This window comes from Phalaenopsis equestris, unplaced genomic scaffold, assembly GCF_001263595.1.
Source record: "Phalaenopsis equestris unplaced genomic scaffold, ASM126359v1 Scaffold000761, whole genome shotgun sequence".
Lineage (NCBI taxonomy): Eukaryota > Viridiplantae > Streptophyta > Magnoliopsida > Asparagales > Orchidaceae > Phalaenopsis > Phalaenopsis equestris.
Window position 1 is genome coordinate 1,825,834 of NW_018165201.1, and position 15,765 is coordinate 1,841,598.

At 34.8% G+C, this 15,765-nt stretch overlaps 1 protein-coding gene across 2 annotated transcripts in view; it reads right to left on the minus strand.

Annotated features, from left to right (window-relative positions):
* The window catches only part of LOC110030790 (branched-chain-amino-acid aminotransferase-like protein 1), a 106,518-nt gene that overhangs the window by 23,127 nt on the left and 67,626 nt on the right, over nucleotides 1-15,765 (minus strand). The window contains exons 17-18 of one of the 2 annotated variants that reach the window (XM_020733707.1): nucleotides 12,074-12,154; nucleotides 5,009-5,044 (exon numbers count right to left, since the gene is read on the minus strand). In XM_020733707.1, coding sequence (XP_020589366.1) covers nucleotides 5,009-5,044; nucleotides 12,074-12,154 — 117 coding nt within the window. Of the gene's footprint in view, nucleotides 1-5,008; nucleotides 5,045-12,073; nucleotides 12,155-14,825; nucleotides 14,871-15,765 lie in introns of those variants that run through there. The other variant, XM_020733708.1, reaches the window with a different exon arrangement.

The window sequence follows — 15,765 nt, forward strand, 5'->3', positions numbered from 1 at the left end:
TTTTTAAAATCCCAAAATCATCACCTTTTCAAACTCTACGAAAGTCAAGCTGAACATAAAAAACGGCCGACACCAGTCCATCCCCAAAATGACATAAAAGGTCTGAATTGGTATGATAATCAAATTTATTAGCAATTTCTTACCATGAACATGAACATGCACTACACATTTTCTATTGGCATAAAACCCATTCCCGAGGGCATAATAACACATAGAACATGAGAAAAATGCATAATATCAACATGTAAACTGATAGCAAACTCATCGGAAGTAAAGATATGTGATGCAACTGAATCTAGTAGAAGAGTACTAAGTTAATGTTAAATTAAGAGCGTACTTGTAACAACTTTTTTAGATTTTTTGACTTCTTATGGAGTAATTGGAAAAACTCTGTCTTTTATTAGTTGTTCAATTATGTGCTATGAAGTTTCACCCTTTCCATTGAAGGTTTTCCCAAAAATTAAGTTATGTTGGGCTAATTACCTTCCAAAAATTTTCTGGGGTGCCTATGTTCCTAAATTGTCTGTGATCTGTTGTCCAAAAATGCTGGGATATTTTTCAATTCATGTATATATTTATTCAACACTTATAATTTGGTAAAAACACCAGTTCACTACTTTACAAATACTTCTTAACTTTTACTGCACTAATAAAAGACGATTGTGCATTTGATCACATAAGATATAGAATGACTTTTCACTTGACAATTTTAATTTCATCTGCCTTTTCCAACATTCAATTGTAGCAAAATGATTTACCAACTAATCCATCCCAAAATGACATCAAAGTTATGAATTGGTATGATAATCAACTCTTTTGACAATTTCTTATCATGAACATGAACATGCATTACATATTTTTTGTTAGCATGAAGTCCACTTCCCAATGACATAATAACACAGAGCATGAGAAAAATATATAATATCACATAAACAGATAGCAAACTCATCAAAAATTAAGAAATTCGATGCACCTAAATCCAATAGAACAGTGCTACGCTGGACTTGAATTAGGAGCATACCTGAAACCACTTTTTCAAATTCTTTGGGTTATTATGGGGTAATTGCAAAAACCCAAACTTTTACAGGTTGTTCAATTCTGTGCACTGAAGTTTCACCCTTTTCTTGCACTGAAGGCTTTCCCAAAAATTGAGTTCTGCTGGGCTGGTTGCCTTCCAAAAACTTTCTAGGCCGTTTCGGTCCTTGAATTGTCTGTGATCTGTTGTCTCTCTTCTTTTCTTGTGGACAATTCATTTGAATATACCCTGCTTATCCACATTTGTAACATTTTCCAGAATCAATCAAACACTACCCAAAGTATTTTTTTCCAGACATTCACAAATTGGCTTCTCTATCTGAGGATGCTTTTGCTTATCTTTTCATTTCATTTTTTGCTTAGGAAGTGTTTTCTTTTGCTAAAATTTTTTCACTTGCTTGCCTGATGTTGCCATTGTTGCTGGAAAAATTTAGCGCATTTTCAATTCTTGCTCTTTCAACAAGCATGGAGAAATCACTAATTTCAAATGGAGCTAAAGCCAATCTTAACTGTTCTCTAAGGCTGCATAAAAATCTGACACTATTTCTTCTGGGCGCTGACATAGTGAGGTGCATATCTGGAAAGATAAGTGAATTCTGCCTCATATTGCATAATTGTCTTGGACCACTGAGTTAGATTGAAGAACTTATCTTTTAGTATAAATCTGGCTAAAGGCGAAATGAATCAATCTTTGAAGAGTTTAATAAATTCTTCTTACTGAATCTGTGGAAAAGGTGTCAGATGAAATTTTTCTCTATGTTGCGCTTGCCACTATCTTTCTGCCTCGCCTTCTAGCATTTAAGTTGTTAGTACCACTTTTCTGTTTCTCGAACAAATCATACCATCCAAAATTTTTCCAACCTTCAATAACCAATCTCTAACAATTGTAAGTTCATTAACACCCTTGAATGCAAGTGGTTTGAAATATTGAAATATACTTCTGCCCTAATTTCAGTTCTGGGCCCTGTACTAGCGGAATATCTCTCAATAACAGTCATTTTGTCAACCACTTGTGGTATCAACTACACAATGCCTTATAACTCAGTTGTCCTAGTGTCTGTATTTGTATTATTCTGATTTTTATTTCTGTTCAAAATAGGTTTAACTCTAACTTTGTGCTATGCAATTGGCTAAAAAGATTGAATCTCAGTACTTTCTGATTCATCTCCATACATGTTCATCTGTATTGACACAATTTATTATTCACATGTAATTTATTATACAATAATTTTATCGTGCACACGTGACACCTTTAAGTCGTAAGGGTTACCCATCCTAGATTCCTCAACCTATAGCTTTGTATAAACCAATTCATATTTGATCTCATTCTTACTTCTTTTAAATGCAACACGCTTCCATCATTCATTTCATCCAATAACCATGCTTCGATACCACTTTTTTAACACACCCCAACTGGCTCCCCTTTAAGACTCGATTGAGTTGCAATAGCGGCTGACAATTTAGTCAGAAAAACTTTAACCAACACTCTTCCTGATGTATATAATCAGGGCATAGTGGATGATGAATTAGTCTAATTGGATCGTCGTAATATATGTGATAATCAGGGCCTATTGGGTGATGAATTAGCCTAATTGGATTGTCGTAACATATGTGATAATCAGGGCCTATTGGGTGATGAATTAATCTAATTAGATCACCATAACATAAGTGATATATTGCATGTCATATTTCATTAATATATATACTCAGAAGCATGAAAATCATATCAACCAAAATATGAAAACTATATAGAATTGTTAAATCCAATATAATAAAAGTACGTACTCAAAACATATGTACAAGCTCTCAAAACAATCGTGCAAAAGCTATATAAATACACACCTGACTACTCGCTCAGGTGCTCGTTGCCTCTACCTTGGAGCAACAATGAAAAATGAGTAACAATAAGCTCAGAGAAATAATCAGGGCTAACATAAGATTTTATACACGGAAAAGAAAAAAACGTGCATTCTCGTAATAAGCTATACATGTCTACACACACAAGTAATAACATGCTAATATGTTATAAAACATGAAAAGAGAGCATAAAGTATAAAAATCAAGACTACAATCTAATATGTAGGTCATAAGCATTAAATCGTAAATATAATAAAAACATGTTCATAAACATGCTCATAGGAAGTTTATTCATAACAACGTCATTTCAAAGAGGTCCTTTTATAGTCATGTCAACTATTTCTATGTTCTTTTCTCATGGGTCGTCATCCTGCCCCAAAGGTCATATAAACTATCGATAAAGATTGAGCTTCCCCCAACATAATTTATCGATATATACTACCCATGATTCCCTAACATTCTGTCACCGTCTGATCCTAACGACTCCCAAAATTTCGTCCAAGTATAAATATCATATGATATTCCTGCATAATGTATATGCAAAAATTTATATAATAGTCTACCCATAACATTCATTGTGAAATTTACATCATCATTCTAATATCAAACAATTATAAGACATTACATGTATCATAAACATGAAACATAACATCACAGACATAAACAATAACAAGTGAACATTTGCAAGCAATTAACATTATAAGCATAGTCATATATATCATAGCATGATCATAACAATACATGTATCGCAAGAGAAGTAAACATAAATTCATACTTTTAATTGCATATAATCATTTACAATAAACAGGAAATTTTAAATGCATCTGTGTCAAACTAAAAATATTATGAAAACATATAGAAGATTATTTTTTTTAAATTATCACAAAATTATTTTACCTGACTTGACAGATTAGCCCTACGACAAGTGAAAACACACTTGTCTTGAGCTCTCCGCTTCGTATAGACAACCTAGAGATCATAAGTAGCATCATAGAAATTCATAAAATTTAGGCTCCCAACATGATTATGTCAAAAACAAGTATTGAATGTCAAAACACACCTTAAAAAAGCTTTTCAGCACAAATTCACCTTTCCAAAATTATCTATTTCTCTCTCCAAATCTTCCTAATATCTTAATCTTCAGTTTCCCCACGCGGATTTTGTGCTAGAACTCATATGGAAACTTGCAAACTACTTTCAAAGCTTCCGATTCGATGTCTCTGACGGCTATCGGAAATGAGAAATGCATGAAAAACGAAACAAACTTCAAAATGAAAGTGGAAGAAATAAAAGTCTGAATTGATATGAGAGAGGAATTTGTGCTTACAGAAATTGAACAAAAACCCTAGATCTTGCTCTGCGGCACTCTGTAGACCGCTCATTTCCGCCTGCTACAGTGCAGGGTAACGAGTTTCTTCTCGTGAGAATTCCAGACAGCGAGATCGAACAGGGGGAGGGGGATCATGAGAGAGGGGAAATTCGGGTGAGGGAGAGGAAATCGAAGCTCAGGTCTCCTAATTCGACCGAACAAAGGCGTGAGAGGGTGGGGAACAGTGCATGTACCGGAGACTAAGGGATGACTTAGAATAATGAGCAATTAAGTTAATAAAATTTAAAACTTCCCAATTTTATATCTCTCAATCCGTTAACAATTCTTAAATGATTTTTTATATCTAATTGATCAATTCAACGTGCAAAATTTTATAAAAGTATTTCGATTGAATTCCAAGAGATATAAAATTTAAAATATTTTTTAAATGTGCCGTACTTTATGAGGTTCCTTGAAATTTGGGTGCCACCCTCCAATAGCAGATAGGGAAAAATATAAGAAATAATTGGTTTTATATGAGATAACTACCTTTAGAACTAGAACATTTCAATAATTTTCAAATTTGCCAAAATTATAGAGCTAAGACAAATGTAAACCCTTTAAAATGACAACTTTATGAGAACTTCTTCCAACAATAAAAAAAAAGAGTAAATGGAACTTTGCTCTGTATGATAGTGCAAGAGATAACTACATTCAAAACTAGAGCTTTCACATATCATAGGAAAGCATGAAATATTACTTAAAAGTAAAATAACTATTTTACAATATTAAAATTAAGCAACTCACTGGTGTAAGTTCTCCCATCGTTCCAGTAGTCCAAACCTGAAAATAAAATTAAATAATTAAAAGAATTTTTTATGCTACAAAAAAACCAAAACTTTTGAATTCTATGGAAGAAACAGAAGTAACCATAAGAAAAATCTAGTTCACACTATTTTCTTCATGACCCTAAAATAGGATAGCAAGAATTGAATGCTCAATGGAAATTTTTGTAAGATCGGGTAATGTACCACAAGTGCAGTACATATTCTAGTATTCTTCTATCACATGGAACGGCAAAAAAAAAAAAAAGAAAAAAAAAAAAAAAAATAAAAAAAAAAAAAAAAAACGCAATTTGATCATAACTTGAAAATACTAATACTAAGGGAAAATCATAAAAACGTCAAAACAATACATGGGTTTAAACTGTTGATCAAATCGAACATTTTTTTCATAATGATATTGCTCCTACTTTCTTTTGATCAACAGTTTAAACCCATGTGGTGATATTGCTCCCATGTGGTGAAGTCTACATATTAGTGTAGGTGGTGCCCGATAGGGTTATAGGGTTATAGGGTTTGGACTTCCAGGGTGATGAAAAAGGAGGCGGCTAGCAAACTGGAAGGGGAGGACAACAAGCCAGTTGTTGCCCCTGGGCTGCATAAATAGAATGGACATAGAAAAAAGTAAACTTTTTGTTTTTTAGGCAGCGACATCAGGCCAACAATGAAGGGGAAGTCAGAGCGATGCGGGAAATGTATAGGAAGTATAAACATCACCTGGAGACCAAGGTAAAGCCGGAGCACCTCTTAGAAATCTAGGATATAACCATAGAGAGAGAAGGAAATGCCAATAGCTTCCCCGTTGCAAATCACAGAAAAAACTGAACCCTAAACACTAACAAAAGAGAGTATATTTCCTATTTAACTAGAAGTGGACCCTTCATTAAAAAAAGGCAGCACTCCCAAGATTAGAGGGTCGGCAATCCATCAATAACCCGAGATCGAACCGGTCCAAGTAAATAAGATGCCTCATGTCAGTGAAGCAAAGTGGTTTTGACATTACTGGAACTGATAGAGGAGGTAGAATTTTTTCGGACTATGCTCATCATCACTAACATTATCAGAATCAGAGAAAGAGGACGCCAAGATTCTCATCATCAGAGAAAAAAGATGATTAGTGGAAAAAAATGCCTGAGCAACGATTACGGGCAAAATTTTACGAGCTGACTTCAATAAGCTCCCGTTTCGCACAAATCCTCACAATCGCGTCTTCGGGAGCACTAGGTTACAGGCCTCACAATCGCACCTTCAAATGCCTCAATTGCGATCTTGATTCACATCTTCGAACAGTTCGATGGCGTCTTCGAACGCTTCGGGATAACCAGTTTAGGAGCATCCTCACATTGCCTCCTCTAGTGTGTGAACCCTAGCTCTACATTAACGAAGTTTCTGGAATCAGGAAACAATAAACTTTCCGTTTTTATTCCATAGGAAACATTACAAGATAAATAGGGGCCAAAAAAATCCCCATATTGAAAATAGGAAATAGAAATGCAACTTACCAACAACAAGAGATTCAAAAACCAAAAATAAGAAAGACTGTCAAGTTCTAATATTTCAACAAAGAACACCCAAGAATATTATGCTACAAGAAGCTTACATTTAGACCTAAAAATAAATTTTATAAAACTACAATTATGTCAGTGAATCTATATAGATTTGAGTGTTTGAAAATAATAATAATAATAAAAATAAAAATAATAATAATAATAATAATAATAATAATAATGATAATAATAATTGATAACTTAGTTGATCATGGCTGACATTAGAATGCTAAGATGATTGAGTGGCAAAATTAGGAATATAATATTAGAGGAACAATGGGATTCACATCTATCAAAAATACTGTAATTAAAAAAAACCTAAATTGATTTGGACATATGAAGGGTAGAAAATGCATCCACTAAATGGGTTAATAAAAAAAACGTCAGAGAATCAGGAAGGAGTAAACCTGTTATCATGGATAGAAGAATTTGAAAATGATTTGCCATGAAAAGGTTTAAACCCACAATTAGCACTCAATAAGATTAATTAGAAAATGAGAAAAATAGTTGGTATAAAACTAATGAGGATGATGATTTTATAATTTAAATCCATTTGTATACTTTGTAAACATTATTATAATAATGCATAAAGTTGATTCCAAACCAATTGAAAGTATCTACAAAACAAAAATCACAATTAACTTGTTGAGTAGTCTATATAATCCAATGAGAAAACATTCAGATAAAAAAAGGAACAAAAAAATGAAGTTTATAATTATTTAAAAAGAAAGGGCTTTTCCCTTAAAAGGAGGATGGTCATTCTACTGTTGACTAATTTTTTGCTAGTTTCTTTAAATAGCATTTGAAATCAGGATCACCGCATTAATTGTAATTAAAAACATAAGAATTAATTGTTAATCTAGTTTCATCAAAATTTTTAAAAAATACCATTCATCAAGCACATAGAAAAGAAAGTGACATATTAAGAGCCTAGCTAAAGTTCTAGTTTTACCCATGGATTTCAACAATCAAAACATCAGTTATAAGTTAGAACATCAACGATCAATGTATTTAGTTCCAAACGACTAGAATATCACGCTAAAACTAAAATTATCTTCTCTTACAATCCGAACCATTCATTGAGATAATTTTAATGAATTTGATTGCTTAATAAACGATAATAGTTGTTATTAAAATCATGCATGATACTATTTTTATTTTTTAAAAAATAGGAGGTTTAATCTCACACGTGAATGCTATAAAATTGAATTAAATGAGACAATGACCACTCTCCTCATATAAATTGAAGGAAAATGTCAATTACCTCCCATTTAAGGGCCCATTTGGGGCAGGGCACCTTTTTTGGTGCGGTGCGTTTTGAAAATGCCTGATGAAGCATTTGACCCCATGACCCACATTTCTTCGCGATTTTATTACCCTACTGCCATCCGTCCCGTGACCGCTCCCCTCCCTCTCGTTTCTTTTGCTCTAGGTAACAACTCTCTCTTGTGTCTCTCTCTTGCGCCTCTCTCTGGTGGAACCTCTCTCCTCTCCCTCTTCCCTTTGATCTCCAGCTTTGTCTGTTTACTATGCTATTTGTACTCCCACAGTATCATCTATTAATTTTCGATGGAATGACTTTCTCTTTACGATTTGTGGCTTTCTCATTTGAGGTTTGAAGTGAGAATTTGGAATTTGTGATTTGTGGATTTCTCTTTATGATTACGAATTCAGTGTTATGGACGTTGAAAGAGAGCCCAGTTTCGGGTGCTAAAATAACGCCCGGTTCCGGGGCAGAATAGCACCCGATTCAGACGCAGAATATTGCGGGGATCAACCTGCGTCCCTAGGAGAAATCCCGTGACGACAGGATGAGGCGTGAAGCCTCGCGTGACTGCGGAATGAATCCCACAAAGGCGAATGCACAAAGCAGAGCGGAATCCCGAGCTATTGCGATCCAGGATGATGTGTCTCGAGATTACCGCACCCCAAAAGTACTTTCCGAGTTCTTCTTGCCTTCCCCACTCCTATAAATTGTCGTCCCCTGTGTGTAGAGAGTCAACTTTGAGTGTCAATTTCTAATCTTTTGTGTGGAGCCTCTTTCCCCTTTGTGGGCTTTATCTGAGGAGTTAAAACTTAGGTTGTTTCTTCTCCGAGACGGTGATTGTTTCTTTTCGTTTTTTACCTTTTCCAAACCTTCTCCTTCCCTCTCCCTAGCTGCCAAACTCTCCCACCGTAACCCCTTCCTACTGGTTATTACTGCTGCCCCGCCTTCCTTACTCCAATTAAGCTCCTCCCATCCACTCCACAACCATTGCTGACCACCTAAAATCCTTCTCACTTGTTGTCCCTACGGTTCCACACCTTTCCCCTCACTTCCACCAGCATTTTGTCACTGTCACCACCCCCGCTAGCCATCCCAACCCACCTCGCCAATCTGCACCACCCATTATAATACATTTAGGAGTGTTTGCTTGTGTCGTTTTGTATTTGTGTCGTTATTTTCTGTTCGGGTCATGCTGTAACCTTATTTAATTATTAATGAAAGCTTACTTTTGTGTTTTCACTATTTCCCCTATAGTTCCGGTATTATTTGGATTTTGCAATTTTTTTGGGTAAATTACAGATAGGGCACCCAAAACCAATGCAGTTACACTTGCCATGATCAAACCATTGTGAATGTGATAAAAAAGAAAAATATGGAATGGGGTTTTATCTTTATCTTTGATGTTTGAGTGAGAATTTGAGAAATGACTGAAAGAGGGTGCTTTCTTGGTTGATGACAATGTTTCAGGTGCCCTGTATGTAATTGACTCATATAAAAAAAATATGGGATGAGGTTTTATCTTTACCTTTGATATTTGCGTGAGAATTTGAAAAAAGGCTGAAAGAATGTGCTTGATTTGTTGATAGCAATGTTTCGGGTGCCCTGTATATAATTGCTTCAAATAAAAAATATGGCATAGGGTTTTATCATTTCCTTCAATGTTTGAGTGAGAATTTGAAAAATGGATGAAAGAGTGTGCTTGATTTGTAGATAACAATGTTTCGGTGCCCTGCATGTAATTGCGTCAAATGAAAAATATGGGATGGGATTTTTTCCTTACCTTTGATTTTTGAGTGAAAATTAAAAAAATGGCTGAAAGAGGGTGCTTGATTTGTTGATAGTAATGTTTTGGGTGTTTTGTATGCAATTGCTTCAAACGAAAAATATAATATGGGGTTTTATCATTATCTTCGAAGTTTAAGTGAGAATTTGAAAAATGGATGAAAGACCATGCATGATTTGTAGATAGCAATGTTTTGGTAAATTACATACATAGCACCAAAAACTAATGAATTTACGCTTTCCACAATCGAATCATTGTGAATTTGTTAAAAATGAAAAATATGGGATGAAGATTTATATTTACTTTTGATGTTTGAGTGAGAATTTGAAAATTGGCTAAAAGAAAGTGCTTGAATTGCTGATAGCAATGTTTCAAGTGGAGTGTTGTTGATGTCATTACTATTTCTATTTAGTTATGTTGAATATTATTTATGGCAAATATTTATATTGATTAGTTATTTTCATGCTACCAATATAATGGTTAAGACAAAATGAGCCGATTCATCTGTTATGTGGGATAAAAATACAAAAAATAATATTTTGCGACATTTGCCTTAAAGAGATCAAATTGAAAAATAGACCAAGAATATATTTCAATAAAGATGATTGACAAAATATTATTAAAAAGTTTAAGGAAAGTACAAACAAAGAGTATGATAGAATGCAATTAAAAAAGAAAACGGATTAACTTAAAAAAAATTGAAAAATCTGAAAAGAAATGAAGCGATGATCCACGGGCTTGGGTTGAGATCCAATAAAGCGAACAATTGATGTTTCGGAGGGATGGGGGACAGAGAGATTGGAGGTGAGCATTTATGAAACGTCCACCGCTTTTATCAAATTTTCAATATTTTCAGATGCATCAACATATCTGATGACTTTGTAGGTGGTGTCAACTGTGAAGAAATTTAATTACAGTGGCATCAATCCTAAGCTGGAGGAGAAGTTAAATCGTATGTTTGGTGGTGTTGTAACAACGAACAATAATACATGAACCCTTAGTGAAGCAGGGTTTGGTGGCATCGCTGAAAACTTAGATGTTGAACAAACAGTTGATTCCAATGAAGTTGAATCCATAGGGTTGAGAAAAAGAAAAAAAAAAGGGTGCAACTTTCATTAGAAGTCAGATTTCACAGTTGGTGGTTTCATGCACCAATGACTCTAACCCATCACAAGCAACGTCCATTCAACGGGTTATTTGAATTAGGGAGGCAACTCGAAAAATTTATGACATGTATTTGTTCTCTATGAAGTTTCTTGAAGACCCGACCCGCAGAGAGTTTTTCATGACAATGGCTCCAAATTATAGGTTGCATTATTTACGTTATTTTCATGTGAACAGTGACACTTGAGGAACCTTTTAATTTCATTTTATTCTAGTTTGACATTTTATATTTTCTTTCGATGAACGGTTGTCCATGCTGCTTTGGATTTTTATGATTTTAGTGAGACACGGTTAATGCTTATTTGAGTTTTTATTTTTCATCATTATATTTTGTATTTTTTTCTCCAATTTTATTTGCACATGGTGTTTCATGATATTATTAAATGATAGTAGCTAAATCAACAGTCCTTATGTGTTAGCTATATGGATGCAAATAAGCTTCAACTACCCCAAACATGCCCTAAATCATTACAATATTTTCATCATAACTAAGATAAAAAATGCGCTCTTCCACATACAAACAACCATACTCATTTCTTACACATTTGATGAATGGCTAAATCCTTATAAACATTTATGAAATTCAATTAAATAGCCAGCAAGGCCTGATTAAGAGAACATTAGGTGTAAAGAAACATTTGGAAGAAAAACCATCCCCTCATAAGAGGATAAAGATCAATCTAACACACTTTTATAAAGATAAATTTTCATGTGAGCGATGTTTAAAAATTACCAGCGCTTGTGAAGTATGATCACTAAAATATACGGAAAATCAATAAAAAAAGAAATTTTTTTTTTCATATTTCATATATATTGCCTACTTAGATTTAAAAATCAAAATGTAAATGTGAAGATTAATGCAAAATCTATAGTTCTGACATTGATTATCTTAAAAACTCTTCTCTTTATATTTAGAAGTTCGTAATCATAACCTCTGACCAGCCATTCTATATTTTAAATTAAAAAAAATCGTCAAAATTATAGCAAATGTTTTGAAACCTATGATTTGTTAAATGGTAACTAATGCTTTGTTCTTTTCCAAAATGGTTGAGAATTTATGAATTATAAACATAATTAATTCAACTATATAACTATATTTTTTGACAAATGGCTTCATATGCCATGTAAAAGGTTATTCAATATAACACTAAAAGCTGCATCAAAAATTTCAGCTAGGCTTCATACTAAGCTAAAATACCAGCATGGATGGCTAAAGAATTAAATACAACAACCAAATAATAATAAATAAATAAATAAAGCCAATCTTACCTCATCTGCACTATGAAACTCTGATAAGCTGACCCTTCGTTCTCGCAAAACAATTTTCTTTTTTAACAAAAGATCAATAACCTACAGAATTAAAAAAGAAATATATCAGATACGCACAAATATCCTGTTAAACTAAAGTACAAAGTACAGCATCCACGCTACAAGTCAGGCCATTTAGAAATGCAATGTTTACTGCCTTTCCACCTTACTGCCCGTTAAAAAAGGGGTTCCCAACCGTAGACTAAGCAGGCATAATCAGGGAAGATGATGGCGAGAATTGCATTTTAGAGTAAATGCAATAAAACAAATATCTGTTCATATCAACAGATTTCTTTATAAATCGTTGCAGTCATTGAATCACCTCTAATTGAAACATTTAATTCGCCAAGGTTCAATTATTAAAGCTCAACAAAAATAATTTTTAGTGCCAAAACTTCCTGAACCCATGGAAAAAGGTTTTTCCTTAGCTTTGTAAAAAAAAAATCAAGGCCTAGGCTGAACAATTAAATTTATTGGCAAGCAATACTAGCAGCCAATTTGGCTATATGTAGGATTGCAAAGTTCCCTGCCTGAACTACGCCTCCCACCACCTCTAAATAGCACCACTAGACACCTACTTCAGCAATACGAAATCCTTTTTCTTAAGAAAAAAAAGTCATCTATATCAAAATTTACTGATTATTTAAATTTCCATAATCAAACTGGTGTGGGGTGTCCTCGCCCCAGCCACACAGCACCTGCCACAAACGCCTAGGACCTGTCATTCCAAGCATGGGATTCCCTCCTACTTGGAGCGAGGCCAGCTCCTCTTCACCCTAAGTCTATATATATGTTCTTTGTCATGTTTTAGGGCAGTTCCTGCTTTCAGATTTTGGTCAGGGCAACCATCAGCCTTCCTTTTCCGCTCCTAGAGCTGTATCCTACGGCGAGAAGTTACTATGGCTGTAACTCATCCCGCAGTGGTGTGTGACCTTCCCTCCTTTGCTTACTGCGCCCCTTTCTACCTTCCTACCTACTTTCCAGTGCCACCAACCGCCCATCTACCTGCTTCCCTTGCCACTGAACCTCCCCATCCGATATTTCCATGCGGCCGAACTATCCAACCTGCTGTTTACCTGCCGCCAAACCATCCTAGCATTCTGTTTCCCTGCAGCCAGCCCTCCAACTTGCTATTCCCCTTGCCGCCAGCCCCCATACCTGCTTTCCTGCCAGCCATCCATCGCTTATACGAAATTGAGGAGTATAGGAGTTCAAATAGGAAGGCTTTGCGGCTCTGATCATGTGAACGAAGGGAAAGCAAAAGCAGAGGGAAGAACAATCTGCCTGGCCTTTGATTTGAGCAGGAAGGAGCGAGGATTTGTGGTGTTGTACGTGCGGGAGGGAGGCGAGACCGTGTGACTTGGGCGAAGAGGAATCAGGCTACACGGGGAGGAGAAATTGGGAAAAGCTTCGAGTGCAGCTGCATCGGAAGAGGAAAAAAGATGAGAATTTAGGAGAACTTTGTTCGCTGCAATCCGTCGTTGCTCTTCCAAAAATTTTATCGCATGTATTTCGGTCACAAGGGGAAAAGATGATAGGGATGGGGTTGATGTCGTGCGGAATAGAGAAGGAAGGAACAATGCAGTGAAATTGTAGGGTGATCGTCCCTTACTGTGAGAATTTTGTAAGTCTTTGCATGTTGCATTCCCGTTGTTTTTAGCTTCGTGTGTGGCTGGGTGAATAGGGAAGGTTTCAGTAAGCTGTTGTATGAATAGAGAAAGATGGGAATGTCAGACATTTTTGTGCACTGTGATCATGTCGCAGCTCTTCTTTAGCTTCTACATCACACTAACATGGGGAGAGGTTGCGGAAGGGATCGTGAGAAGGCTGCGATCGAGAGAAAAGAGCGGGGCTTTGATTGCAGTATGTAGTACAAGAAGAAGGATTTCCAATTTCAAAAAAGAATGGGGAGTTTCGGGTTTCTCTCGATGAAAACGAGAGCGAGTGCGCGAAAGGATTTCTAAACCGCATGAGGATGGTGGGAGTAGTTATATATTTAAATTCATTTTTTTCTTCTCTTTTTAATACTTTGACGGTCAACAGTGGCATGGTGAATCTCCTCAACTAGGGTTCAACTAAAGTAAAAGTGGGGATTTTAGGCTGAGCCAAGATGAGAGAAGGTGGATATTTGGGTGAAGGTTGAGTATTTGTGTAGCTGGATGAATTAGGTTATGAGGGTTAGGGCTAGTATTTTTGAAAAAATAAATCTAGGGATTTAAGTGGCACTCTAATACCAAATGACACTTATCTAGAGTTTCTAGATTGGATTTAGAAATAATTAAAAGTTGCAGAATGAAAGCAAACCAAATAGTCAAATTTGAAAAAATAAAAGATATTGGGGAAAATAATATGGCGGCAACTGCTATTTGGGGAAGAAAAATAACAAAGAAATAATCTTGGTAGGTAGGTATGGCATGTACGATGTTGAGAAAGGCCTGCCACACATTCTTGATCAAGTTATGATCACACCACCTAAAAGAGAACTGGATGCAGCACTCCTAGATGAGGAAAAATTAGAGGAGATAACCTCCACTATATAACCAATACATAATACATAAAGCCAAAAAAAAAAAAAAAGTCCAATACAATAACTATGGCAGCGATTTATAATAAATCAACATAAAATAATCCTATTTCTAAATCAAATGAATGACTAAAGAAACAAAGGGGAGCCAGTCCCACATGTGTGGGAAATTGGAATCAGGTCCAATTCGGTCCTCCCATTCATTTAGGGGTAGATGTCGCTCCCCCTTTCCACCTGGGAAAGAAACCACACCCCCATGTCAGGAATCTTATTCAAAGAAATAAAAGGCTCATTTTAGAAGCATAAATTGATAATTATTGGGCAATACGTCTTATGAATAAAAGGTCTACGACTAGTTGTGCTTTCCTAGTTGAGAATCTGATTAATTTGAGATATAAAAAGCAGCTAATCACCAAATCTACCATCAAATCTAAATTCCATAAAATGGACAAATGGGTTTGCAAATTATTATGGATGAAATTTATCCTGCATGACATAGAAATAAAATGAGAAAATGCTCTGAATTAATATTATGGCAACAAATCAACCATTAATATAAAAAAAATTCAATCAAATATAACAACATCAAACATATAGAAATAAATTCAAATTTTATCAAATTAAAATTAGAAAGTGAACTAATATGTATCTCATATGTTAAAAAAACAAGCAGTTGTCTGACATCCTAACCAAAAGACTATAGAGCTCCACATTCCCGAAGAACACCTCAAAATTAGGAATTAAAAAAACTTATCCTACAATCTGAAAAATAATGAAGGTATTAATTTCCAATTTGAAAACCATGGGATTGCAAATAAATGTGCAGAGGTTGTACATTATCATTTTTCATTTCCAATGTGATTAGTAGTTTGCAAATATAAAAATTGCCAATTGTAATCTACTGTATAAATAAGAGGAAATGATCACAAATAAAATACATATAGAATTCTAATTGTTTCTTCTCTATTCAAAATTTCTGTCAGCAAATTATACTGGGGACATTGGAAGGAATCAGTCTTTATAAAGAACTCAAACTTCCAGTGTGTTGTGCCCTACTAATTTTTGTTCTCAAAAGAGCATAAGAAAAAAAAAATAATAATAATAAATATATATATATATATGTATATAT